The 25,242-nt window shown below is 51.8% G+C and overlaps 1 protein-coding gene across 2 annotated transcripts; it reads left to right on the top strand.

The window, feature by feature from the left end:
• Positions 1–1,102: 1,102 nt before the first annotated feature.
• On the top strand, positions 1,103–24,998 carry SCAMP2 (secretory carrier membrane protein 2). Of its 2 annotated transcripts, XM_025918472.2 has the most exons (10): positions 1,103–1,279; positions 13,927–13,995; positions 14,428–14,526; positions 15,100–15,228; positions 16,360–16,477; positions 17,031–17,159; positions 17,839–17,998; positions 19,065–19,166; positions 23,132–23,252; positions 23,443–24,998. In XM_025918472.2, exons 1-10 carry the CDS (start codon positions 1,223–1,225, stop codon positions 23,575–23,577), a joined length of 1,119 nt encoding a protein of 372 aa, XP_025774257.1. In that variant the 5' UTR covers positions 1,103–1,222; the 3' UTR covers positions 23,578–24,998. The 2 variants fall into 2 exon arrangements, with proteins under 2 accessions (XP_025774257.1, XP_025774258.1); XM_025918473.2 differs by lacking the exon at positions 15,100–15,228 and having other exon boundaries at positions 1,108–1,279.
• The last annotated feature ends 244 nt before the right edge of the window (positions 24,999–25,242 follow it).

The raw sequence follows: 25,242 nt of genomic DNA, 5'->3' as shown, positions 1-25,242 counted from the left end.
CACTCTTGGCTATCCAAGAATAAAGGAAAGGGGTTTAAGTACTTGCCATGGTGATGTAGGAAACTAAGGCAAATGAAAGATTAAATTCCCTGTATAACAGCCCATTGACAAGTCCTTGAAACCAGCAGAGTGACCTCCCTCTAGGAACTCAGCTGCCTTGATGATGACACTTTGCTAGGGGCAAAAGGGAATCTTAGCTTAACATTATTCTGACCACCCCCACCCCCCTCCCTGATCCTGTAAGTCTACTGCTAAAAATTCCTTTGGAAACTTCCTTTCTCAACTCCCCCAAGATATATCCTGGCAACCATATTCCAAGCTTATGGCCCCGTGATACACATCTGAAGGATCTCATGACTGAGGTTTACTAAACAGTAATAAATGGCGTTTTCCTAACAGCAGCTAGGCCTCAAGATCATAGAAGCCTTGCTTCCAAAATACCTTGGAGACTTTATCCCTAACCCCCTCCGAACCTGAGGGTATATAATCAGTTACCCATCACAACCACAGTGCAGCTCTTTCTGCCCACGGGCCTTGTCTGGTGCTTTAATAAAATCACCTTTTGCACCAAATTCTTTCTTGGCCGTCAGCTCTGAACCCCCCCCTCACCCCAAAACCCCATCATGTGGGATAGCTGCATGGTTGGTTCTTCCGAAAAAAAATCCCCTCTGCCCTGCTGGGTCCTACCCCAAGTCCTCTCCTAGCTCGACTAAGTCCTCTCGGGTCAGAAATTCCGTTCCCCACTCCGGCCAAAATAGGCTCGTTCTCCTGTCTGGACCAGTTGGACTTCCCAAACTTGCCCTCCAGGGAAATGAAGGGGTTAAGTTTCCGGCTCCACTTAACAGAGTTTACTTGGGAATTTTCCAAGACAAATTTGGAAGCAATCAGACCGAGAGGCTGCTGAGAACAGGCTGCTGGGAAGGGTTCCGGCCCCGCCTTCCGCTCTCTCGTGCCTCTGAGCCACCCAGACCCTTGAGGCACAGGTATACGAAAGGAGCGCCTGGAAACGGAACGCCCACCCGCCGCTCTGTAGTGGGCTCGACAGGAGGGCGGGGCGGACCTCTGTGACGTCAGGACCACGCCCCTCTGGGAGGGTGCTGCGCCTGCGCCAGAACGGCTGCTTCGCTCCCGGAAGTGGTGGGTTGGCACGGAGAGCGCCGCTGGGTCTGGGTGCCCGGAGGCCGAAGCACTCGCGGAGCTCGCCGGTCAGTCCCCGACCGCCATGTCGTCCTTCGATACCAATCCCTTCGCAGACCCAGTGGACGTAAACCCCTTCCAGGTAGAGCCCCCAGCTCACTTCTCCCCGGTGCCAAAGGCCACCGCCCGGGCCCCTCGCTGGAGCAGAGAGACGTGGCGTAGGAGACGGCCTGTCTGCCCAATGGGAGAATGGGCTCTGAGGGCTGGCCTTTCGTAGTGTCTGGGGGGCGGGACTAGCAGCAGGTGGAACTGAGGAGGGGCGGGACGCTGTAGCCTGGGAAGAAGTGGTAGGACCCTCTAGCTCCCCGGATGTAGCTAGCCCCTTTGGCCGGACATTGCTGGGGAAGCATACGGTCGGGGAGAGAAGCGACTTCACCTGTGTGGGAAGTGTGGCTACTACATCCCGCAGTCTTGGGGAGACACCTGCTTTGAGTCACGTTAGGAGAGGGGTGACAACAACATAATGAAGAGGTAGAAGCCTCTAGAGGGACAGAGAAATGTGGGAACATGCCACGTTCCACTCTCCCCCCCACTCTCGGAACAGGCAAACTAGCCTACAAGGTATAGGAGACCCACCGAGATTTGCTAGGAAAGGAAGGTTGGAAGAGGGTGTGGAGATAACCGACGCACGCTGAAATACGGACTTGAAAAGAATTCCACACTTTGGCCATGGGTCTATTTTGGACTGGGATTTGGCTAGACAGGAGAGAGAGCCCAGGTTAGGGAGGGAGGAAAAGTGAGGGGGCTCTGAGGGTCTTGAAACACAAGGAATGTTGGTCTGATGGACGCGTGTGTTGGCTAGGGAGTTGAGATGTGCTGACCTTTGAGCTGGCTTGACCTTTTGAACAAAGGATAGCTGAAGAAGTCTTCCTACTTAAAGCGGAAACCTTTCTGCCTCTGAGCTAGGATACAGGGGTAATCCAGGGGTAATATTTTGCACAGTGACAGGCTGGGGCTCCTGTTAACTCCAAATCTCCTGTGCCTCCTTTTCATGTCTGCTCAAAACCGGTTCTAGAGAAGCTGAATTGTGCTGACTGGTGATTTATGAGCCCTGAGGTTTCTGCTCTGTCAGTATGTTACTAGGCACATTAACTCATCTTGCTTGTGCTTTATCTGGTCATTGGCAGCTGCAGAGTTTCCTGCAGGTGTGGGGAAAGTACTTTGACAGATCTTTCCTGCGACTCACAGCATGAGGTTTCTCCCCTTGAATTCCTTCAAGGTCGGTGCAAAGACAAAGGAGACTAGAAGGGAATAATTGTACACTCTCAGGGGAGTGAACGTTTTATGTTTCTTTCTTGGTCTCAAGGTACTTAGTCAAAGAGAGCCCTCAAAGCAAATTTTGGTAGCTTGGTCTTTGTAACATCCTGAACATTCCTCTTACAACTTAATGCTTCTTGACAGACCTTTGCAAGGACCTTGTCTCTTATGTAATTCAGTCATCTCTATTAAGTAAAGAAAAAAGCATTTGCATTTTTTTTTTCCCCTGCCAGTGTCATCTGGTGGTAACAGTTTGGTTTAATTACAGAACTGCTGTATGACGCTGGGATCTAGTAGTCTTAAAATTTTTTTTTAATCTTTATTTATTTTTGAGAGAGAGACAGAGGGTGAGCAGGGGAGGAACAGAGAGAGAAGGAAACACAGAATCCGAAGCAGGCTCCAGGCTTTGACCTGTCAGCACAGAGCCCGACGCGGGGCTCGAACCCACAAACTGCGAGATCATGACCTGAGCCGAAGTGGGACGCTTAACCGACTGAGCCACCCAGGCACCCCATTTAAAAAAAAAAAATTTTTTTTTAATCTTTATTTTTGAGAGAGAGACACAGCATGAGCAGGGAAGGAGCAGAGAGAGTGGGATCTAGTAGTCTTTTGGAGTGTGTTCTTTGTAATGATTTGCTTTTTTTTCCCCCTCCCCTGTCAGAATTGGAAATAAAATGTCTGCTGCTGTCTGTCTGCCAGAGGCAGTCAGCCATCCAGAGATGCGGAGAGCTTGTCTCCAGTGCTAGCAGTGGGCGAGATAGTTGGCCCGAGTGCTGCCCAAGATTAATAGCAGCTTGAAAGTCTTAGTCTTAAACCACATCTCCAGCCCCAGGAATGATTGTGCAAACTGTGGTAGAAGTAACTTCTGCATTCACCGAGACAGTCTGTCCATCAGGCAGCCCCAGGATATGGCAGGACAGGAAGCAGCTGTGGTCCTGTAAAGAACAACATCTGGTGGGGGAATCCTGTGTGGGAAGACAAGAGCTGGCTGGCTGGGACTCTGCTCCTCCTTACCCTTGGCCATGTTTTTCCTCTTGGTGCACAGTTCTTCGGGGAGAAGGAACTTTGGACGTGATGCCCCACCAAGCTCTTTCGCCTGGAGAGCTGCCCTCCCTTTTTGTGATGCTGGTGTCTGCTTTCCTGACTGCCAGGGCTGGGACATGGGAAGGGTGCAGCCCTTGGGTGACTGGGTGTGAGCCCAGCTTCATTTACCCAGGGTATTAGCACAGAGCTCAGGAGAAAACAAGGGGAGAGGCAGCAGACTCAGAAACTGTCACACCTAGCCAGCTTTCAGAGCAGAGTCATGCTTTCCATCACTCTGTGGTGGTTCCTGAAAGTGTAGTGTTCAGAGTCCATGGTGGAGTACTGGAGCTGGGAACATCCTCAGGAATCTATTCTAACCTCTCGGTTTAGAGAGGAGGAAACCAGGAACCCAGTGAGGATGGTACCTGCCAGAGTCACCAGCTAATTTGCAGTGGGAAGGGGCCTAGATCTGGGTCTCATTCTCAGGACCTTGCTGTTTTAAAGGTTTTTGAAGTTCAGATATTGGTCTTAAACTGCGTTGGGGTTATTTAGGCCAGCTTCGTCATCACTGTCCCCATTCTTGAAATGAGAGTACTGGTAGGGGTGATTAGTACTAGCCAAGTGAGTTTTACCATTTGCTAATTAGTATTAGCTATGCAAGTTTTTTTCCCCAGTGTGTGGGGCTGGGATAATACAGATTATACTGTGCTTTTTAAGATAGTACTTTATTTATTTTTTACAAGTTCGAGAGAGAGCTCATGCTTGTGCGTGCAAGCAGGGGAGGGGCAGAGAGAGAGGGAGAGAGAGAATCCCAAGCGAGTCTCAGTCCCACGAACCATGAGATCATGACCTGAGCTGAAACCAAGAGTTGGACGCCTAATCCAACTGGGTGACTGAGCCACCCAGGCGCCCCAGGATAGTACTTTATAGCAGTTATGTTCTGAGTAATAACCAGTCCTGAAAGGTGCTCAGGGTTATGTGGTCAAATAATTTTGGGAATCACTATTTTTTTCTTAAAGATTGGCAAGACTTATTTGTTAAAGGCTCTGAGCAATCCTGCAATAAAGACATTTGCTCAACTTTTTTTTAATTAAAAAAAATTTTTTGTTTCATTTATTTATTTTTGAGAGACAGAGCCCAAGTGGGGAGGGGCAGAGAGAGAAGAAGACAGAATCCAAAGCAGGCTCCAGGCTCTGAGCTGTCAGCACAGAGCCCGACGTGGGGCTCGAACCCACAAACTGTGAGATCATGACCTGAGCCGAAGTCGGATGCCCAACCGACTGAGCCACCCAGGCACCCCTAGCTCAACTTGATCTGACCCAGAATTTCTCAGTTATCCAACCATGGAATCCTTTTTCTGCTAACTCTTGTGATCTGCCCTGCAACTTCTGGTGTGCCTTTAAATTGACTCCTTTACTCTTGTTTTTTATCCACCTCCTACTTCCACCCACCTCCCCGCCCTGCAATGTGGGTGTGGGCTTATATGACCTCTTCTCTGCGTGGAGTTATACTTGAGATTCTTAGCAAACTTCCTGCAAAGCAAGAGCTGTGAATGCAAAGTTGTCACAAGAGTGCAGCAGAGGTTTTACCAAACTTCCAGGCGGAAGCAGGAAACTGCAAGCCAAGTGTTGCCGATTTCACAACCTCCCCCTGGCACTCCCTAATTCCTGTGCTTATTATGGTGCATCTGCTTTGTACTCTCTGGATCTTTGGGTCCTACTGTGGACCGATTCCAGCATGTCTGATCCCAGAAATTTCTCAGGCAGTCTTGTCAGGTGGTGAAGAGGTAGAGGGCTAAAGGTGGGCATCGTGCCCATTTGAGTTTTCAGCGCTTAGCTAACAAGAAGGTCACCCAGGCCAGTGCTGGGCCTGCTTTCCTACTGGGCATTTCTTCAAGGTGGGGGGCGGTGTGAACTAGCTGGTGGTGCTGAACAGAGAAGGCCTTTCAGTGCCATGAGTTGCCAGATCGCAGAATATCACTTTCACACGTTGCCTCCTTGCAGTTAAAAGATAATCTCGGTGGTGTGGCTGCTTCCCGAGGATTTAAAACTTTTCTCTCCTGTGGGAGGAGAAAGTGGTGGCAGAAACGTGATTTGGGTGTGAACAAAGTTCCCTGCACAGACACTTCCCAGAGAGGGTGGGCTCCAGCTTGACTGTAGCTTTGGGAATTCTTACAACCACCAGATGGGCCTGTTAGAACTTTCCTGTGGAACAGCAGCATTGTCTCAAGAAATTTGAAAATGGTGAAGTTCATATAGTTTGAGTCCAGACAGCTGCCAGATCCGGGGGGTGGGGATGAGGGTAAAGGGGATGGGGGTTATCTCCCTGCCTTTATGGCTGGCACCTGGAGCCAGGCTGGGTGATTCAAAAGCACTTGGCCAGAGACACAGCTGGACTTTAACCCTACAATTCTGTTAAGTTTTCTTTGGAGCTACTTGGAGTAGGATAATCCTGTGTTCAGAGAAATGGTAATATTTAACCAGGACAAACAAGGGGTCCTTGCCACTCTTTCAGAGAAGAGTGCTAGTGCACATTACCAAGGTGTGACCCGCCCAGCAGTGCTTCTTTGAGGTGCCTACACATTTATGCACATCGCTGAGCTCCTGCTGTTCCAAGGGCCTGTGCAGGAGATTGAGGTAAATGAGCACACGGCCTGCCAGAGCTTCTGATCTGGCAGGAGAGCCAAGAAATGCTAGCTGTTCAATGATAACACACCGTGGGTATGATGAAGGCAGTCGAAACTTGGCAGAAGGAACTATGAGGGATCTGAGGAGGAAGAGCAGAGTCCTTTGGTAGAAAGGCTCAGGCAGAGAGCGGATGGGAAGAGAGGGTATTTCATATTTCAGGTGACAGAGCACCAAGAAGCGAAAGGCACTTGTGCATACTGTGGCCCTGCAGCCCCAGGCGCCTCCTCCCTCTTAGAGCCTGCCACCTCTCTGGCCACTGGCCTGGGACACGTCTGCTGCTTGTGGCACACTCGCTCGCCTGGCAGTCTCTCCTGTACTTCTCTCTGCCCTCAGCCTCTTTAACACTGGGGCGCTCACCTCCTTCCACCCGTTTTGAGGCTGTGAAGGCTGCAGTTCTGTCCTTTGACTTTGTTCTCACTGTATACCTCTCTGAGTAAGGTCTTCCATTTACACTATAGCCAAGGCGCACAGGGGTCCCATACAGACCAGGTTCGGCCAGTGGCCGCTGACAGAATCCAGAGGCAGAGAGACAAGCGTGGTGGAACAAGAAAGGAGTTGATTTCAGCGAGGCCAACACCAGGAAGACGGCGGACTAGCGGCTCAGACTGTCTCCAAAGTGCCGAAAATACTTCAGGTTTATATAAGGAAAATGTGGGACAGTGGTGGGTGTGTACATGTAGGTGGGCAGTGAAGGTCAAGTCGAGCGTAGTCTTGGAGTCAGTCAGGTGTGGGGCCTTGCTGGCTCAGGGCAGTTCTTGTTGCTTGAGGGGGTAATTTCAGTTCCCTGTTCTCATCAGGGGACGCTCTGCCCTTAGGGTCTTCAGCCTGAGCCCAGAGACCAACTGGAAAGAAGAACCCAACTAGAAAGCGTGAGGTCACAATGGAGGCGACTGAAGTCGTCTTTCACTGTGGCTTCAGAATAGCATCCACATCCCAGCGATCCCAGATCTAGAGCTGCTCTAGGGGCTCCTGGCTGGCTCCGTTAGTAGGGCATGCAACCCTTTTCTTTTTTTTTTAAGAACATGCAATTCTTTTTTTTTTTTTTAAGTTTATTTATTTATTTTGAGAGAGGGAGAGACAGCACACACATGAGCAAGCAAGCATGAGCAGGGGCGGGGCAAAGAGAGAGAGAGAGAGAGAGAGAGAGAGAGAGAGAGAGAAAGAAAGAATCCCAAGCAGGCACCTCACTGTCAGTGCAGGGCCTGACTTGGGCTTGATCTCAGAAACCATGAGATCATGACCTGAGCTGAAATCGAGAGTTAGATGCTTAACCAACTAAGCCACACAGGTGCCTTGAAACTCTTGCTCTCAGGGTCATGAGTTGAAGTCCCACTTTGGGCATGGAGCCTACTTTAAAAAAACAAACATGGGGCGCCTGCTTTCACACACCCGCTCCTGAAAAGCCTGTTCCTCTCCCGTGAACACTAATCTTGCTCAGGGGTGGCACTGTTCCCCGGTCACCCAAGTTAGCCACTGAGTTCCTCAACTTCCCTTCCCCTCCCCCTTTCTTGCCCTAGAGAGTGGCTGAGCCCGTAGCATCTACCTGAGCAGGGCCTCTGGAGTCTGTCGCCTCTTCTCCACCCCCAGTTATCATGCTTTTAGTTCAGTCCTCACCATCACCCCTGTGGACTGTGGTCCCGGCCAGTCCTCCCTCCCCTCTCACTGTGCTCTCCTCACCGTGGCAGAGATGACAGTCTCTAGTTGTCCTCCACCGCTCATGGGTGGAGTCCAAACTCCTGCTGTCTGGCTCAACCCTTTGTTCAGGCTGGTTCCTTGGCACACCTGGCTTCTGTCTCTCTTCACTTCACTGCACGGCCCCCAGAACCTTCTGTATAGAGGCCACTTTTCAGCAACAGACCTCAGTGGTGGAAATCTGAGTAAGGTAAAAGGGCCCAGAGTGACCACTGGGCTATATGCAAACAGGCTCATTGAGGCGACCCACCTCAAAATAGCCATTAGTCCTGGCTGACCAGTGGACTACTGACAATTGGCTACAGGTACCAAAAAGGAAAATTTTGTGCATTCCCATACCTCCTCACCTCCCCCCCATAACTCCAGCCCCCCAGCACTGCCTCTTGACAGTCTCTCCTTTGCTGTCCTGCCCACTGCTCCCTTGCAGTGTTTTCAATAAACTTCTGTGTCCTTTGTCCTCCTGTCTTGGGTGAATTCCGGCCTCCACCCTATTGAGTCGCCCCACATCCTGTGCCCTGAACACATAGAGGTGTGTTTGCCTTTGCACATGTTGCTTTTTTTTTTTTTTAATGTTTATTCATTTATTTTGAGAGAAAGCACAAGCAGGTGAGGGGCAGAGAGGAGAGCCAGAATCTCAAGCAGGTTCTGTGTCATCAGTGCAGAGCCCAGTGTGGGGCTTGAACCCGCAAACTGTAAGATCATGACCTGAGTCGGGTGCTTAACTGACTGAGGCACCCAGGCGCCCTGCAGTGCTGCTCTTGCCTCCCTCCTTAGTTCTTGCTAAACTTTTGTCCTCTCTCAAGATCCAACTCAGGTGCCATCTCCGTGAAGCCTACCCTGACTCCCAGACAGCTTAGTCCCTCCCTCCTCTGTGAAGCCCTCCCATCGGCCCTGGCCCTGCACTAGTCACGTGCTGTCACTTCCTGCCCTGGCTTCTTGTTCTCTGTACTGTCCACTTCTTTAGGGCAGGAACCAAGGCTTTTTGGTCTGGGTCCTAGCCCCGCACTTGGCGTGGGACGGTTAGCCTAGGGAGTAAACGAAGGTGGAAGGAGATGACAAGTGTCTCAGTTTGACCAAGGACAGGCTGCCGCCAGGGGTGCTGGCACCAGGTCCGGGAGAGCCTCAGGCGCCAGGCCAGGTGGGTGAGCCTCACTTTTCTGGGCCACTGTGTCCATCACTGCTGTGGCAAGGAGAGAGGCCTGGGTGCACGTTGCTCATTTGATGGGTCCTCAGGCTCTTTTTAAAAATGTGTGGGTATGTGTGCTTTTAAGGTAAAAATAACATCACATTGTGGAAAATTCAGAAGACAAAATAGATCATTTGTATTTCTGCCAGTCTTTTGCAACCATTGTTGTTCTGATGTGTTTTCCTGCCAGTCTCTTTTCACATGAATGCTTTTGACAAAATTGTTATGTGGTATTCATATAACAAAGTCTTTTCCATATTGCTGCTCTATGTTTATAGCTGTGATTATTTATTTTAAAAATAAAGTTTATTTATTTATTTGGAGAGGGGTGGTAGGGGCAGAGAGAGAATCCCAAGCAAGCCCATTCTGTCAGCACAGAGCCCGATGTGGGGCTTGAACTCACAAACTGAGAGATTATGACCTTAGCCAAAACTGAGAGTTGGACGCCTAACCAACTGAGCCATGCAGGTGCTCCATAGCTGTGATTTTTAATGGCTGTTCAGGCCATTGAGGGGATGTGTACCAAAACATTGTTGTGCTCACTGTCGTTGGACAGTTAAGTCATTTCCTGATTTTTTTCCTCCTGTTGTAAGCACTGGTGCAATAAATCTCTTTGCAGGTACAGATTTTTACATATTTGTGTCATATTTCCTTAGGATGGATTTTCAGGTAAGAGAGTACTGAGGTTATCTGTGGCTCTTTTTACTTGGGACCCAGCCACTTGGTTGGGGATGATTGCCCTTTTTTGTCCTATGACACACAGCCTTGTCTCCAAAGCAAATAGGACTTCCCAAGAGTTCCAAAGTATTGGTAACTCTGCCTCCCAGAGAGAATGGCCGAGTTTTTTTAGCTCATGAGGTATTTATTTAATGTGTTTATTTGGAGCCTGAAATAAACCCCACACTGGGAGCTTGGGTGGAGTGTAGGAGGCGAAAGCAAGAAAGAGTCACAGCTCAAGCACAGCCGACACCTGTGACATGGAAGGTGATTGCCAAACTGGAAACGAATGTGTTTTTCAAGGCCCTTCCCGGCAGAGCTCCAGCGCCTGCCTCTTTTCCTCTGGGTCCTCACACCCCAGCCACACGAAGGGTTCCCCTGCGCCAGCGGTGGTGAGCCTCTCCTCCGCTTCCCGGCCTCCCTTCCCCTCTTTTTCACTCTGCCCTGGGCTCTTGTACTATGTGCACGTGTCTCTGCAACAGTCATCCGCTCCCGAAGGTCAAGAGCTGCATCCTGTTGATCTCGGTTTGTCACTCACACTGTTTGTGACTCTTCCCAGAATGAAAAGAACCAAGTGCAGGAGCATTTTCTTTGTTATATATTCAGTAAAGGGCATTAGCCAGGCTCAGTCCTTTGTGTACCGGGGGGTTTTGGGTTACCTCTCTGTAGGTGAAACTTAGCTCTCGCCATCCTTTGAAATGACTACTTGACCCACTTCCGAGCCAGCTGATGCTTAGTGGGAAAGAAGCTTGCTGCTGTTGACTCGTTACTTGTGACTCAGAGTAGAAGCTGAGGGTCTTCATTCAGACCAGTCAGTGTGGTCCTTAGTGCAAGACTCGCTGCATGTCTCCTAACACAGGTGTTCCCCCAAGGACTTCCCTGAAGTCCAGGAATAAAAAACTGAGCAGAAGTAGTTGTCTTGGTCACTCATGGTGTCCCGTCAGTGTTCCTCAGGAGGGGGCTTCGTTCATTCAACCACACATTGAGCACCTTCCGTTTGTCAAGTGCCCTAGGCTTTGGGGGTACGCTGCTGAACAAGGTAGACCCTCACCTTGCCCTCTCAGGTTTACCACTCGTGTCCCTGGATACAGACAACTTGAATTCAGAATCTGGCTCAGCCACCACCCCTGGGATCTTGGACGAGCCACTTCCCCTCTCTGCGGCGGGGCTTTCTCCAGCTGCAAACTAAAAAGACATCCCTCACGGGGTGGTCATGAGGTTGAATGAGGGGACACCTCAGCTGAGCCACAGGGTTCAGAAGCTGGTTGAAGTGACGATTTATCTCTGTTCTTTCAAGGATGGAATAGAACCAGGATTATTCTAGATGCACAGGAGAGAAGTCAAGTCATTTCAGACAGTGGATGCCTTAGGGCACTGGGCCTTAATTCTTTTGAAGAACCAGGTTGAGGAAAGCTGGTAGAACCTTCTTTTCTGACAACTCGACACAGTGGCCGGTTCTGGGGTGACTAGAACTTCAAAATCACATCATTGTATAAGGACATTCAGTAAATGTCAGCTCCCTTCCTCTTTCACCAGGCCTGAGCTTCTCATCTTTCAGAAAGCACCCAGGTCTCCCAGAATGTTCCAGGGCCGTCTTCCGTGGCAGGGTGCTTGTGGGCCCTGGGGCTACCACAGTGATGCAGGTACCCTCCAGCTTTGGGGCAGTACCACCCAGAGAAAGTAGAGGAGAGCATGTGGCACATACTGTCAAATACTGTTTGACCTTCTGCTCTGCATCGGCCCTTCCCCAAGCACTAGGAGCCAGAAGTATGAACTTGAGAGAGAAGCATCTGGCTGTGGAGGTTACAGCATGCTGGTGGAGACAGTATTTGTTTATGGCAACTCTGGTGAGGGGTAAAGGACCAAGCTTTAAGACTTTAGAAAAAGGAGAGATCACTATGGACAGAGTAGTCAGCTTGCCCACCCCCAGAATCCTCTTCTGGCTGACCTTGGTAAAGAAAATGACATCTCTGCATGGGTCTGAAGGTTGCCTGTTAAACGCACGCACCTCATGTGGGACATGTGGGTCAGCGCCCGAAACAGCTACCAGAGCCACCCCTCTGTCTTCTGTCCTGTGACACACACTCAGGTAACCAGTTCCTTGCATGGTGGATCTGATTTCAGTGACTTCATCTCACTCACTGTGCTGTAGCTTGGTGTTTGCTGAGTCAGAAAGGGGAATGGAACCTGAGCTCCAGATCTTCCTTGCAGAAAGTCAGCCCAGTAATTCTGGGAGAAATCATTCAGCCAATAAATAACCTCAAGGCCAGTTCCTCCATCTCAGGTGGCCTTCTGAACCTTACCTTGTCCCTTTATCCAAGTTTCAGGGGCCACCGGGCAGGAATGCTGTCCAGCAGAATGGACATAGCCACATTGCCTCCTTGCAGAGGAAATTGGGTGGGGGTCCAGAGATGAGGTACGTCTAGAGAGAAGTGAGTTGGGGCTCTGGGCCCAGGGGCCAGCCAGCCAAAGTCTCACTCTTCAGGAACTGGAGACCCAGGTGGGAAGATGAGAGTTAGTATGTGTGAAAAACATCAGAGAACACGCTCACTGCTGACATTCTGTGAATGTACAGAAGAGGGAGCCAGCCATCTTGAGACCTAGGACAAGTACGGCACCACAGTAGGATCTGTTTCCACATCTAAAGAATTGAGGGGGTTGTTCCCTGAGGGTCTGTCTAATGTTAATATTGTGTTTGAGAATCCAGTCTGTGGATTCTTGGTGGAGGTGAGGCCAGGACAGCAGGATGGGAGCCTGTGGACCAGAAGTGAGGGATGGGGGTTAGGTACACAGAGCGGGGCCTAGGGGAGGCCTTGTAACCTGGGCCTTGGCAGAGTCCAGCCGTGGTGTGCCCAGCCTTCACAGCTGCTCCTCCCAGAGCCCAGGCATTGCTGTGGAGCTGGACTTGAGCCCCATACCTATTACGTACGGGGAAGGGGAAAGGATGATGGAGTGCTGGGAGGGGGTGAGATGAGGCCAAGTGGCCCCAGGCCATCAGGGAGGTGCTCGGTGGAGGAGATGACAGGAAGTGCTGTGCAGGCCCTAGGCGGGAGGGCTGGCCTTGGAGAAGGGAAAATTGAAAACTCAGGGAAAGACTGCGTTCTGAAGGACATTTTTGCATTTTCTTGAGGGGAAAAAAAAATGAACCCAAAAACATTCTCTCCGCTTTTCATCTGAGCCCTTCATGCCTCTGTTCTTAGCAAGTGTGCCTGATTTAACAAAATCAGTACTGGCAGCCCGCAGTGTGTTTTTGTTCCAGAACCTTAAACCGTCCTTTAAAAAATAAGAGGAGAGGGTGCCTGAGTGGCTCAGTCGGTTAAGTGTCCGACTCTTGATTTCGGTTTAGTTCATGATCTCATGGTTTGTGAGTTTGAGCCCCATGTCAGGCTCTGCACTAACAGTGCAGAGCCTGCTTGGGATTCTCTCTCTTTGCCTCTCCCTGTTTGTGCGGGCACAAGCCCACTCTCTCTGTCTCTCCCCCTCTTAAAATAAATAAATGAGCTTAAAAAAAAAAAATAATAAGGGGCACCTGAGTGGCTCAGTCAGTTAAGTGTCCAACTTTGGCTCAGTTCATGATATTGTAGTGTGCAAGTTCGAGCCCCTCATTGGGCTCTGCATTGCTGGTTCGGAGCTTGCTTGGGATTTTCTCTCTTCCTCTCTCTCTCTCTGCTCCTTCCCACTTGCGTGCTGTCCCTCTCTCTCAAAATAAATAAATAAACTTTTTAAAATAAATAGGAATAAATGCTTTCTGTAAAATAATAAAACAGTACAGCAAGGTTATGAATTAAAAAGTGAGTATTCCTACCACGCACTCCCTCCCCCCTGGAGGTAAATACGGTAAATTCTTTTGAATCTGTAAAGGGCACTAACAAGGACATGGTAGTGTCTGTTTTGAGGTCTCAGAATGTAAAGCTTGCTCTGGGTCTCTTCTGGGAAGTCATTGGGGCTGAACTCCTTTCCCAGAAAGGGAGAAGAGGTTGCAGCTCTGGTGTGGCAGGGGCTGGGCAGAGGAGCCTTTCTGGAGAGGCTTTTCAGGCCACCAGGAAGGGCCTCACCTCAGCCCCGTATCCCTGGGGCCTGCTGGCCTGGGAGGGGCCAAGAGATGGTTCTCTCTTCTCCCCAGCGGCTCATGGCTGTTTTTGTTTGTTTTGCTTTTTACCTTTGCAGGATCCCTCTGTGACCCAGCTGACCAATGCCCCGCAAAGCGGCCTGGCTGAATTCAACCCCTTCTCCGAGGTTGGTGAGCATGCCCTCTTTCCGAGTCCCTGGGTCCCCTGGGTGGTGCCAGGTTTCTGAGGCAAGGAGCCTTGGCAGAGGCAGAGACAGCTCTGAGAAACTGCAGTCCTAACGTGAACTTGGGGTGAGGATAAGGGTGAAGAAGCCAGCAGTTCTCCCCTTGGGATTTGTCATCTGGGCCCCTCCCTGAAGAGGACAGGACAGTGCTGGGGAGCTGTGGCTCCAGCAAGGCCAGGGAGGCCAGGTAAAGCATCACATTGCCCAGAGCCTGAGGCTCAAAGGCTAAGAATCTGCAGGGCCGGGCTGAGGCCTGCCCCAGAGGGAATGTCCCTCACAGGCAGGGGCACAGCACTCACCCCGCTGTGGGTCTGCCCCCGTGTGGCCAACTAGTGGAGCCCTACTCATCTGCCTCCTTTGGTGTGTCCCACGCAGACAAATGCAGCGACAACAGTTCCTGTCACACAGCTCCCTGGGCCCTCGCAGCCGGCGGTTCTCCAGCCCTCAGTGGAACCAACCCAGCCAACCCCCCAGGTACTGTTGACAAAAATCCCTTTGCTTCTTCTTTCCTGAGAGGGTAGCACCAGTAGCTGAGCCCTGAGATTGGGGGAGGAGGTGGACAGAGGGCCTTAATTCCTGGCTGCCCTTTAAGGGCCCTTTTGATAATCTCTTTGGAGCTGGTCACTTGCACATGGAGGGTCTGCTCAGCCAGCCTATATCCTCACCCCCACCCCATTACCACCACCAAACAATAACCAGGCTAGGGTCGTTGGTGCCTTCAGAGAGAGCATTTGCCTCTGTTGTGCCATTCCAGATCCTCGTGGGGCCTTTGGTTTGTCCTCTCTTACTCAGGGCCCTGAATCAATCGATCTATCCATCCATTCATCCATTCTCCTGGCCTTCCTCCCTCTGTCTCTCTGTCTCTCTTTTCTTTTTTTAGCCTCTTTTATTTCTGCCTTCCTTCCTATTTTCCTTTGTCCCTTCACCAAATACCGTGAATCTTGTCTGCTTTGTGTCTGACACTCGACTCCCCATCACCTCGCCGTCCTGCCCCATGCGCCTCACCACCCCAGTGAGCGTGACCCACAGTGGAGTTGTATGTTGCAGCTCCTGCGTAGACAGGCCAGCAGGTTCCTGCCTACCAGATTCCTGGCAGTGAGCGAGCTCTCAGAGAGGCAGATGCTACTAGGAGGAGATAGTATTCTCAGAGACAGCTACATGCAAAAGCTTCCGAAGGTAGGCGAAGTGTAGATGAGCATGAGGGAGGGCAAGGCCCAAGCCGGGCTTTGGGCTCTCGTGGGCCCCAAGAGGCTCTCGCCTTCTGACCAGACTTGGGAGGGAAGGCTGAGATGTTCAGCATGGTCCAGGATGGTCCATTCTGGTCCTGCTTTGGCCCCCAGTGCCTGAAATTGACCTGCTAAAGTCAGCCTTGGCTCTTTGGAGAATGCCTTTTGGAGAGAGTGAGAGAGCGAGGGTGTGTGTGTGCACATGCGCGCGTGCACGCGCGCACACATATATACACATATGTCTGGCTTACCATTCTGCGAGGTGACTGGTCTGATACCTGTTTCCTAAAACGACTGTAGACTTCGGGAATAACCAGGCCCCAACAGCTGTAGCCCCTGGAAGGAGTGGGGCCCTGGGCTGAAACGCCAGGGCCAGCTCTGCTCGGCCTCACGTTCCCTAGGTGCCTCACTCAGAGGCTCTTTCTGGACAGGGGATGAAGCTTGGACTCCGCATATCATCAAAGCCGGGCAGAGCAGGGCCAAGCCTAGGGGGCTGCGCTGGGGTGTAGCCGGTCACATTTTCAGGTGGACCTCAAGGGGTCAGCTCCTGGGGGTGGGGTGGGGTGGTACTTAAATATGGATCCATGAGGCTCCAGGTGCACGTGATCTGTCCTCACGTGTCCCCTCCGCACTCACTGCTAGCAGGTTGCACTGTTTCCCCTGCGCACACGCACCCTCCAGGCTCTTGAGATGAGGTGCAGCTCTCTGGGTTTCTGGCTACAGCTTAGTCTCTTGTGATGCCGTTTTCCCTTCGCTATTACCCCAGAGGTCAGTGTAGCTGAACTTTGCCTGCATTCCAGAATGGGGGAATGTTCTCTCGTCTCCAGCTCAGGGGTCTCTCCTTCATCCCTGATCCCAGATTAAGGCTGGTTAATGGCTAACGGGACAGAGGTGGTGTCGAGGCAATAGGAGACAGGTCACCTTGGCCTGTCTGTGGTGGTCTCTGGTACCCAAGACAGCATGGAGCTGGGACTGTCTCTCCCTGCATGGGGCAAGGCCCTTCTGACTTTCTGCTCACACTGACGACTGACATTGCCCCTCTGTCTCCCGTGTCCGGCTGCTCCACTTCCGTGCCCCCCAGGCCGTGGCCTCCGCAGCCCAGGCGAGCCTGCTCCGGCAGCAGGAAGAACTGGACAGGAAAGCAGCCGAGCTGGAGCGCAAGGAGCGGGAGCTACAGAACACTGTGGCCAACTTACATGGTAAGGGAGGCTGCCGGGCCCTGGGCTGCCAGGCCTGGCACGGGAGGTCTTCCTGAGCCTGCTTGTCCTGGGGCAGCCCTGGACCCCTGTCGGGCTTTTGATCATCTTAGAGCAGCCCTGGTGCTAGTGCCAGGCAGGGCAGGGAGATGGAGGCCAGGAGACCTGCAGTGTGGACCTAGCGGGTGTGGGTTATTTCTGCACTCCTTCCCAGCCCTGAAATTTTTGCTGAAGTAGGGACACTGGTCCTGCGATTCCCCTTCATCTTCACGAAGATGACCCCTTGTGCTTATGGGTTGGTTGTTCATAAAAATAATCACATAGGCCATTTTGCTCTGTTTGTCAGTGCATTTGGGATCTGTTAACCTTGGAGCAGGCTTGTGTGTGTTCGTGTCCCATCACCCTTTTCCCATCCCACTCCCTACCCTTGGAGACCCTGAGCCCCACTTACCAGTGCCCTTCTGGAGCCCTGGTTTGGCCCGTAAACTGCTGGAGTGTGCACCTCGCCATGCTGCTGTGGAGGCTGGGCCTCACCTCGTCGCGTCTTTCTACACAGTGAGAGAGAACAACTGGCCGCCCCTGCCCTTCTGGTGCCCTGTCAAGCCCTGCTTCTATCAGGATTTCTCGGTAGAAATCCCTGCTGACTACCAGCGGATATGCAAGATGCTCTACTATCTCTGGATGTGTGAGTCCCGCCCCGGCCCTCTTGAGCTTACGGGTGAAATGGGGTGTGACTCCAGGGCCCTTTCTGTGCTCTGTCTGCTCCTCCCGCAGACTCCAGCCTTCCTCAGCGCTGGGCTGGGATAGAAGGTACCTTCTGCCCCCCTAATTGGCCCTCCACAGTCTACTCCCTGTGCTGGGAACCTCCCCAGAAGGGCCAGTTCACACCATGGATCACGTAGAGTGAGACTAATGGGAGGCTTCAGAGTTCCTGTGGGGCTCGTTGCATTGAAAGGCCACCCTTAGGTGAAGGCCTCCCTCTACCCAAGTAGCCCAGCTACTCCCTGTAGCTCCAGGGTGGGCCATCTAGGGACAGGGACAGGAGTCTCCAAGGGCTTCTTTCCCTCAAGGATCAGCCCTTGAGTCTGCACCTTCCCTTTACTGCCACTCCCCACCCCCATCATATATCATATATCTGGTCCCTTCACCTCTTAGGAACGTGGTTTGGTCCCTGGTTTTGCTGCCCCAGAAAATCAGGATCTGGGAGCTCACTGCACCTAGGTGCAGACGAAGGTCCTGTAGTATTTCTGCAGCTCCCCTCACTGTATGGACCTCACGTCCTCCCAGGGGGTGGTTCACCATGCCTGGGAATCCTTCAGTCACCTTGGCACGAGCCCGTATCTCTCTCTCCTCCCCCTCCCCAGTGCACTCGGTGACTCTGTTTCTGAACCTGCTTGCCTGCCTGGCCTGGTTCTTAGTTGACAGCACCAACGGAGTGAACTTTGGCCTTTCGATCCTGTGGTTTATCATCTTCACCCCCTGTGCCTTCCTGTGTTGGTACCGACCCATCTATAAAGCCTTCAGGTGAGTGGGGCTTGGACAAGGGGTCAGTGTATGACTGGCATCCCAGGTAGCAGGCCAAGGGCCTTAAGCCCAGGGGCCCCATCCTAGTCTTAGAGCAGAATAGATTGGTGGGGAAATCCACTTTCCCATTCCCACCCACAGTGAGAGCAGACACGGATCAGGAGCCATTTTCCTAAGTTGTTGTGCCTGGGGTCTGCTCTGGACACTGTCCTTGGGTTAGGCATGGGAGATCTAGGGAGGGGTCTGCAGCTCTTCCCTGTGTTCTCACTGCTCCCATTCTGTCTGGTGCATTAGGATTTCAGATGCTGGGTAGAGGGAGGGGCTGCTCAACCCCTTTCTGAAGCATTAGCTACTCTCAGAAAGTCTGACTTTGATAAGCTCTCCATGGCTTATCACTCTAAGCTCTCTTGAGCCTGCTGAGTGCCAAAGCAGTTGACCTAGAATAAATACTGTGGACCTGAGTGGAGCTACCTCACAGACCCCTAGGGCTTGTGCAGTTGTGCCTCGGAGTTGATGCTTTCAGGCCTGGGAGCCTAGCAGGCCCCGGGAAGTTGGGGGGCAATGGCTGAACCCTTCCATGTACTCTGCAGAGGAGACCTGCGGCCTCAATCTATTCTAGCCCTCAAGGACATGGAGCTGGAGGTCTGGTCTAGGGTTCTGTGCTCCCCAAATACCTTTTCTTCCACCCAGGCCTACAGTTTTATTATTAGATATTTATACCTTTGGCTTAGATTTCCTTGCCTTCTATGAAATGCAAACACATACACCAGGAAATGGACTGTTAGGCTCTTTATATTGTTTTTTTGAGTGAGCAACTTTATTAGCTCTTTGAGTAAGGGGTCAAGCATTGACCCCTTAAACTGGAAGGCAAGGAGGGGCAAGCCTGTTTTGATTATGGTTGTGGGTGTCTGTGTCCCTGTGGACAATGTGGCTGGTCCCCTGGAGCTGTCTGTGCTCCCATCCTGCCTCCTGGCTCCTAATGAGGACCGATGCCATGCCAAGTGAGGAACCTGAGGAATGAGCCCCAAGCCCTCTTGTGACTTCGGATTTCCCCCTCTCTCCACAGGTCTGACAACTCTTTCAGCTTCTTTGTATTCTTCTTCGTATTTTTTTGTCAAATAGGGATCTACATCATCCAGCTGGTTGGCATCCCTGGCCTGGGGGACAGGTGAGACCTGGGGCAGCACGATGGAATTACATTTTAGAGGTGGCTTGGCCTCTCTCGCTCTGCTATCCTCATTCCCAGAGGGCCCTCGCAGATGACCCGTCTTCTACCCTAGCCGGGAGAGGGGTTGGGTGGACTTGCATCTGCCTCCGTGCACTGCCCCCAGTTCTTCACCGCTCACCAACTCACTGCCTTGCCTCATCGACCACTTTCTGGGGCGTTGTAAGTGGACTTGCCCTGAATCCTTAGGCTACCTGGCCTAAGTCCTATGGAGGACTGCATTTATTCCTTTTCTCCGGCCACGCCCTCCCAGAGGCTAGGGCTACTTCTCCCGGCCCCAGACAAGCTCTTGGATTTGGGCAGCTGCTGACAGATGCCCTGGCTTTTGCAGACTCTGTGCTGTGACTTTTCCCAGAGGCCCTGTAATGTCAGGAGATGGAGCCCTAGCCTCTCTCCTGGGTTGCCTCCTTCTTGCTTTGAGCATATAACTGGCTTGAGTTTCCTGGGCGCTGTAGTCCTCAGTTCAGAATTAGCCTTAGAAAGAAAACCTGATGGCTGATGTTTTCCTTTCCGCCCCAGTGCACAGGGAACATCACAGAATGGTCAGGCTGACGCTTGGCTGAAAGCCTGGGCCTGGAAGGGCTGCACTATTTTGGTCCCCTCCCTCCAGTGCAGCTGATCCAGAGAGGAGGGAGGGGCTGACTCACCTTGCATTCCGAGCACGTCCCCGCTGCCCTCCCACCACCCCTCTTCCCTCTCACCTTGCTGTTTCTTTTAAAAAAAAAAAAATTTTTTTTTAACATTTATTTATTTTTTAAGAGACAGAAAGAGAGCGTGAGCAGGGGAGGGACAGAGAGAGAGGGAGTCACAGAGTCCAAAGGAGGCTCCAGGCTCTGAGCTGCCAGCACAGAGTCCGACCTGGGGCTCGAATTCAGTATGGTGAGATCATGACCTGAGCTGAAGTTGGATGCTTAACTGAGCCACCCGGGCGCCCCTCACCTTGCTGTTTCTAATCTGGCCCCTTTCTCTTTGATTGATGACCCGGTTTCATTACTCACTACTCTTAGTGAGATCCTGGAAGACAGGCTGTGGCCTAACTGCTGTTTGCTTCTGGACTCGGAGTCAGAAGGCTTGAGTTCTGGTCCGGACTCCCCTCCGCCGCCCCCCTACCCCCATGACCTGCCTGGGCTTCCCTCTCTAGCCCTGCAGCCCCCAGTTTCCCAGTGCCTTCCTCACCTCACCTCCGGCCCCCCACAGCTGGCTGGATGTAATCCTCCTTTCTTGTTACTGATTGTGAAATACCCATAACATTTGTTTTATTTACTACTTAAACCGTCTTAAAGCAGAACATTCAGTGGTGTGTAGTAGATCCACAGTGTTGTGCAGCCCTCACTACTGTCTAGTTCCAGGACGTTTGTTATCACCCCAAAGGAAACGCTATACTTAATCCCTCCTTCCCCGAGCCCCTGGCAGCTGTTAAGCTGCTGTCTGTCTCTGAATCAGCCTATTCTGGACATTTCATATAAATGGAACCATACAGTAGGTGGCTTTTTGTGTCTGGCTTCTCTCAGCATAATGTTTTTTTTTTTTAATTTTTAAAAAATTTTTTTTTAACGTTTATTTATTTTTGAGACAGAGAGAGACAGAGCATGAACGGGGGAGGGGCAGAGAGAGAGGGAGACACAGAATCTGAAACAGGCTCCAGGCTCCGAGCGGTCAGCACAGAGCCCGATGCGGGGGACTCGAACCCACGGACCGCGAGATCGTGACCTGAGCCGAAGTCAGACGCTTAACCGACTGAGCCACCCAGGCGCCCCTCAGCATAATGTTTTTAAGGCTCATGTTGTAACATGGATTAGTATTTCATCCCTTTTTATGGCTGAATCATATCCCATCCATCTGCTTATCCACTCATCAATTGATAGACCCTGGGGTTTTTTCCACCTTTTTGCTGTTGTGAATACTGCTGCTATGAACGTTTTTGTACGAGCTGTTGAACACCTATTTTCAGTTCTTTTGGGTATGTACGTAGGAGTGGAATTGCGGGGTCAGATGGAAGTCTGTACCATTCCATTGGCGGTGTGTGAGGGCTGTGGTTTTTCCACATTCTCACCAACTCTGGTTTGGTTTGTTTTTTTTTCCCAGCCTAGAGGTAAGATACCTCACTGTTCTTTGTTTTGTTTTGTTTTTGTTTTTGTTTTTAAACTTTAACATTTATTTTTGAGAGAGACAGCACGGGTGGGGGAGGGGCAGAGAGAGGGAGACATGGAATTCGAAGCAGGCTCCAGGCTCTGAGCTGTCAGCACGGAGCCCAACACAGGGCTCAAACCCACAAACTGTGAGATCATGACCTGGGCTGAAGTCAGACGCTTAACCGACTGAGCCACCCAGGCACCCCCCTCCCTGTTTTTTGATTGACATTTCCTGAATGACTAATGATGTTGGCCATTTGTGTATCTTTGGAGAAATGTCTATTCAAGTCTTTCTCTAGTAATTGGGTTGTCTTTTTGTTGTTGAGTTCTTTATATATTCTGGATACCAGCTCCCTATCAGGTATGTAGTGAACACATTTTCTCCCCCCTGTGTATTATTTTTCTCATTCTTGTGATAGTGTCCTTTGGCGCACAAAGTTTTTTGTTTTTAAAAAAAAATTTTTTTTTTACATTTGTTTATTTATTTATTTAATTTTTTTTTCAACGTTTTTATTTATTTATGGGACAGACAGAGACAGAGCATGAACGGGGGAGAGGCAGAGAGAGAGGGAGACACAGAATCGGAAACAGGCTCCAGGCTCCGAGCCATCAGCCCAGAGCCTGACGCGGGGCTTGAACTCACGGACCGTGAGATCGTGACCTGGCTGAAGTCGGACGCTTAACCGACTGCGCCACCCAGGCGCCCCTACATTTGTTTATTTTTGAGAGACAGAGAGAGAGCATGAGCGGGGAGGGCAGAGGGAGAGGGAGACACAGAATCTGAAGCAGGCTCCAGGCTCTGAACTGTCAGCACAGAGCCTGACGCAGGGCTGAAACTCACCGTGAGGTCATGACCTGAGCCGAAGTCGGACGCTCAACGCACTGAGCCACCCAGGCGCCCCTTTTGTTTGTTTTTTAAAGTTTATTTATTTTGAGAGAGAGAGGGAGAGAGAGAATCTCAAGCAGGTTCTGCACCGCCAACACAGAGCCCAACGCAGGGCTGAAACTCCTGAATCATGAGATCGTGACCTGAGTCAAGACCAAGAATCAGCCGCTTAACCGACTGAGCCACCCAGGCGCCCCAGGTCTCTGATCCATCTGGAGTTAATTTTTGTGTATGGTTGAAGGGAAGGACCAGCTTCATTGTTTTCCATGTGGATTCTTTCCCCATTTACTGGTCTTGGCATCCCTGTCAAAAATCAGTTGATGATCGAAGTATCGGTTTGTTTCTGGACTCTCAGTTCTGTTCCATTGATCTGTATGTCTGTCCTTATACCAGTACTGCACTATTTTGAGAACTGTGGCTTTGTGGTAAGTTCTTATTTAATTCAGGCAGTGTGAGGATATCCCCTTTTATAGATAAGGACACTGGGGCCAGGAAGGTGATGCTGGAGGCAGAGGGCCTGCCCTGGGCCCCAGCAGGAGGAGCTGAGGTGACAGGATGGATGCGATGGCTTGGCCAGTGGTCCTCCTTCCCAGAGGGGGGTCCTTGGAAGCAAGCAGCCAGGCTTTCCATGTCCCCTAGAAGAGCAGGAAAAGGCCCTCCCCCATGCTACTCCTGACTGTGAGGGCCGTGTGGGGCCCTTCCCTTCAGCCTTCACAGAGGCCTGGCCTCTCCCAGGCCAAGGGCTCGTGGCCCCCTGGGCTCTGTGCTGGAGGGAGGTGCCTGGGTGGTGGCTGGTCAGCATACAGCGGCCACCTAGAGAAGAACACCTCACAGGGACCTCTGGGGCCCATTCCCACTGTGTCCCTTCTGGCTGCCTCCTCCCTTTGCAGTGGTTGGATCGCAGCCCTGTCTACACTGAAGAAAGACCACTTGGCTGTGTCAATCATCATGATGGTGGTGGCTGGCTTCTTCACCCTATGTGCCGTGCTCTCACTCTTCCTTCTGAAGCGGGTGAGTGCTGGGTGCTGGCCCAACAGCAGCCCAAGGAAGCCGGCACCTCTCTCCTGCCTTTGCCTCGAGCCCATCACTAGAACATTTGGGCTTCCCGAGTCCCAGAGGTCCAGCGGCTGTCACCAAGGCTCTGGATGGGAGGTCAGGTGGGGCCCCAGGGCGGCCTTCTCACCCCAGCCTCTTTCCCCAGGTGCACTCCCTATACCGCCGGACGGGGGCCAGCTTCCAGCAGGCCCAGGAGGAGTTTTCCCAGGGCATCTTCAGCAACAGGACCTTCCGCAGCGCTGCCTCAAATGCTGCCCGAGGAGCCTTCCAGGGGAACTAGTCCCCCTGACTGTCCTTCCTCTGCCCCAGCCTTTTCTCTTGCCTGCCTTCTAGCTGCACTTTCCGTGGGTGCCTTAAACGGTGGTTATGCCCAGCCCAGACCGGGGGAGGGTCTTGCCGGAGTTCTTCCTCTTTCCTCAGCAACCAGCTCTCCGTTCTGCCCAAGAAGGGGAGGGAGGGACAGGGACTTATTTTTTACATAACAGGAAAAAAAAAAAAAAACACAAAAAACCAAAACAGTCTTTCCTTCTCTGGTGGTGGTTTGGTAGGATTCGAAGCTGTGGGACTGAAGTTCACTTCCCCGTACCCACGTACACATGCACATACATGTACGTACTTGGGATCAGCAGCTGACCTGGGCCCATCCCAGGTGGAGTCTTACTTCTCCAGGGTCCTGGGACTTCACTTCTCCGCTAGCAGGCCTGGCCCAAATATGGCTCCACACACAAAGCCTGTGGCTTCCACAGTCCTCCCTTTCCTTCCCTCCCAGGCTGGGGTAGTCTCCCAAGGGCTGCCCTTTAGGTGAACTGCAGTCCAGGTGGATGGCAGGCTCTGTTCCCCAGAGCACTCTGGGGTGGTCTCTGAGCTTCCAGAGCCTCTGGCGTTGTCGCCCCAGGCTCTTCCCTGCCTTAACGTTTCTCACAGATTCATAGACCTTTAGTGCCCCCTGCACCTTCCTGGTATGGGCAGCGCCTGTGCCCTCTGGGGCCCTCTCTGAGCTCTTCCCTTTTTAGACTTACTGAATGTGCAATGGGATTGTTGGGATTTGGGAGTGGGGTGGGGAGGGATAAAAGACATTGACCCCAAGTTGTCTTGCCCAGCCTTTGGCGGTTTTCTAGGAGGGTGGAGTCTGGTTGTCCTGGTGTGGTGTGGCCCTGTTTGATTTCCTCTCCTCCTGAGGGATAGCAGCTCTTTACCGTGGCCTCAGATTCTACCCCACTCTGCCTTCCACTATCAGCAATAAGTCGTCTGTATGACTCTTAGGGAGGGCAGGAAGAATCAGTCCAGAACTGCACCCCTTCATGCTGGACTGATGAGCCATTTTTTCTGAGGGTTCCAGGCTCCATACCCTGAGTAGAACCCAGGTCACCTTTCACTGTTCCTGGGGATTCCTCAGGTGTGTCAGTGTGATTGGCACCCGGGAGTCCCCAGGTAAAACCTGTACCCTGTCCTCCAAAGGCTGTAGGGGTGGGTGTGTGGACTGAGAGGACCCCTCAAAAAGCTGGCCAATTGCCTGCCTCTGGGACCTGGATCCCACCCCGAGGCAGCCTGCAGACCGCCAGCTCACCAGCCCCAGAGCCACTGAATGACAGTGGCAGTGACCAAGGTTTTGTAAACTTTCTGGTGTTTTTTCTTCATGTATAAATGTATATGTTATGTCTCAATTTTTGTGCTTTAAATAAAAGTGACATTTTCAGACAACACTGGTCCTAATGTCTTGTGGACTTCGGAGGATGGGGGTGGCCTACGGAACCTGAACGGAGCTGCTCCAGTGATGAGGGGACAGTTAAGATTCTGCGATTCTGCAGCTGGCCACCCTGTTCTGGCTGGTCTAGGAGGGGCCAAACTCCTTCCTGAGACTATTGGTCTCTTCCAAAGGCACCTTCTTGTCCCAGTACCTCTAGTTCAGAGCTGTTGGTCTAGGTCGGAGGGGGACCCTCTGGAG

Source organism: Puma concolor, chromosome B3 (genome assembly GCF_028749965.1).
Source record: "Puma concolor isolate L17-30 chromosome B3, mPumCon1.1.hap2, whole genome shotgun sequence".
In the NCBI taxonomy this organism is placed as follows: domain Eukaryota; kingdom Metazoa; phylum Chordata; class Mammalia; order Carnivora; family Felidae; genus Puma; species Puma concolor.
Note: the sequence above shows the minus strand (reverse complement) of the source record. Positions and strands in the feature narration are given on the sequence as shown.

Excerpts from the sequence above, each read along its gene's own strand:
- SCAMP2 (XM_025918472.2), top strand. The coding sequence starts at position 1,223 with ATGTCGTCCTTCGATACCAATCCCTTCGCAGACCCAGTGGACGTAAAC. Across the intron at positions 15,229-16,359 it reads ACATGCAAAAGCTTCCGAAG|GCCGTGGCCTCCGCAGCCCA; the intron begins GTAGGCGAAGTG and ends CGTGCCCCCCAG. Across the intron at positions 17,160-17,838 it reads GCTCTACTATCTCTGGATGT|TGCACTCGGTGACTCTGTTT; the intron begins GTGAGTCCCGCC and ends CCCCCTCCCCAG.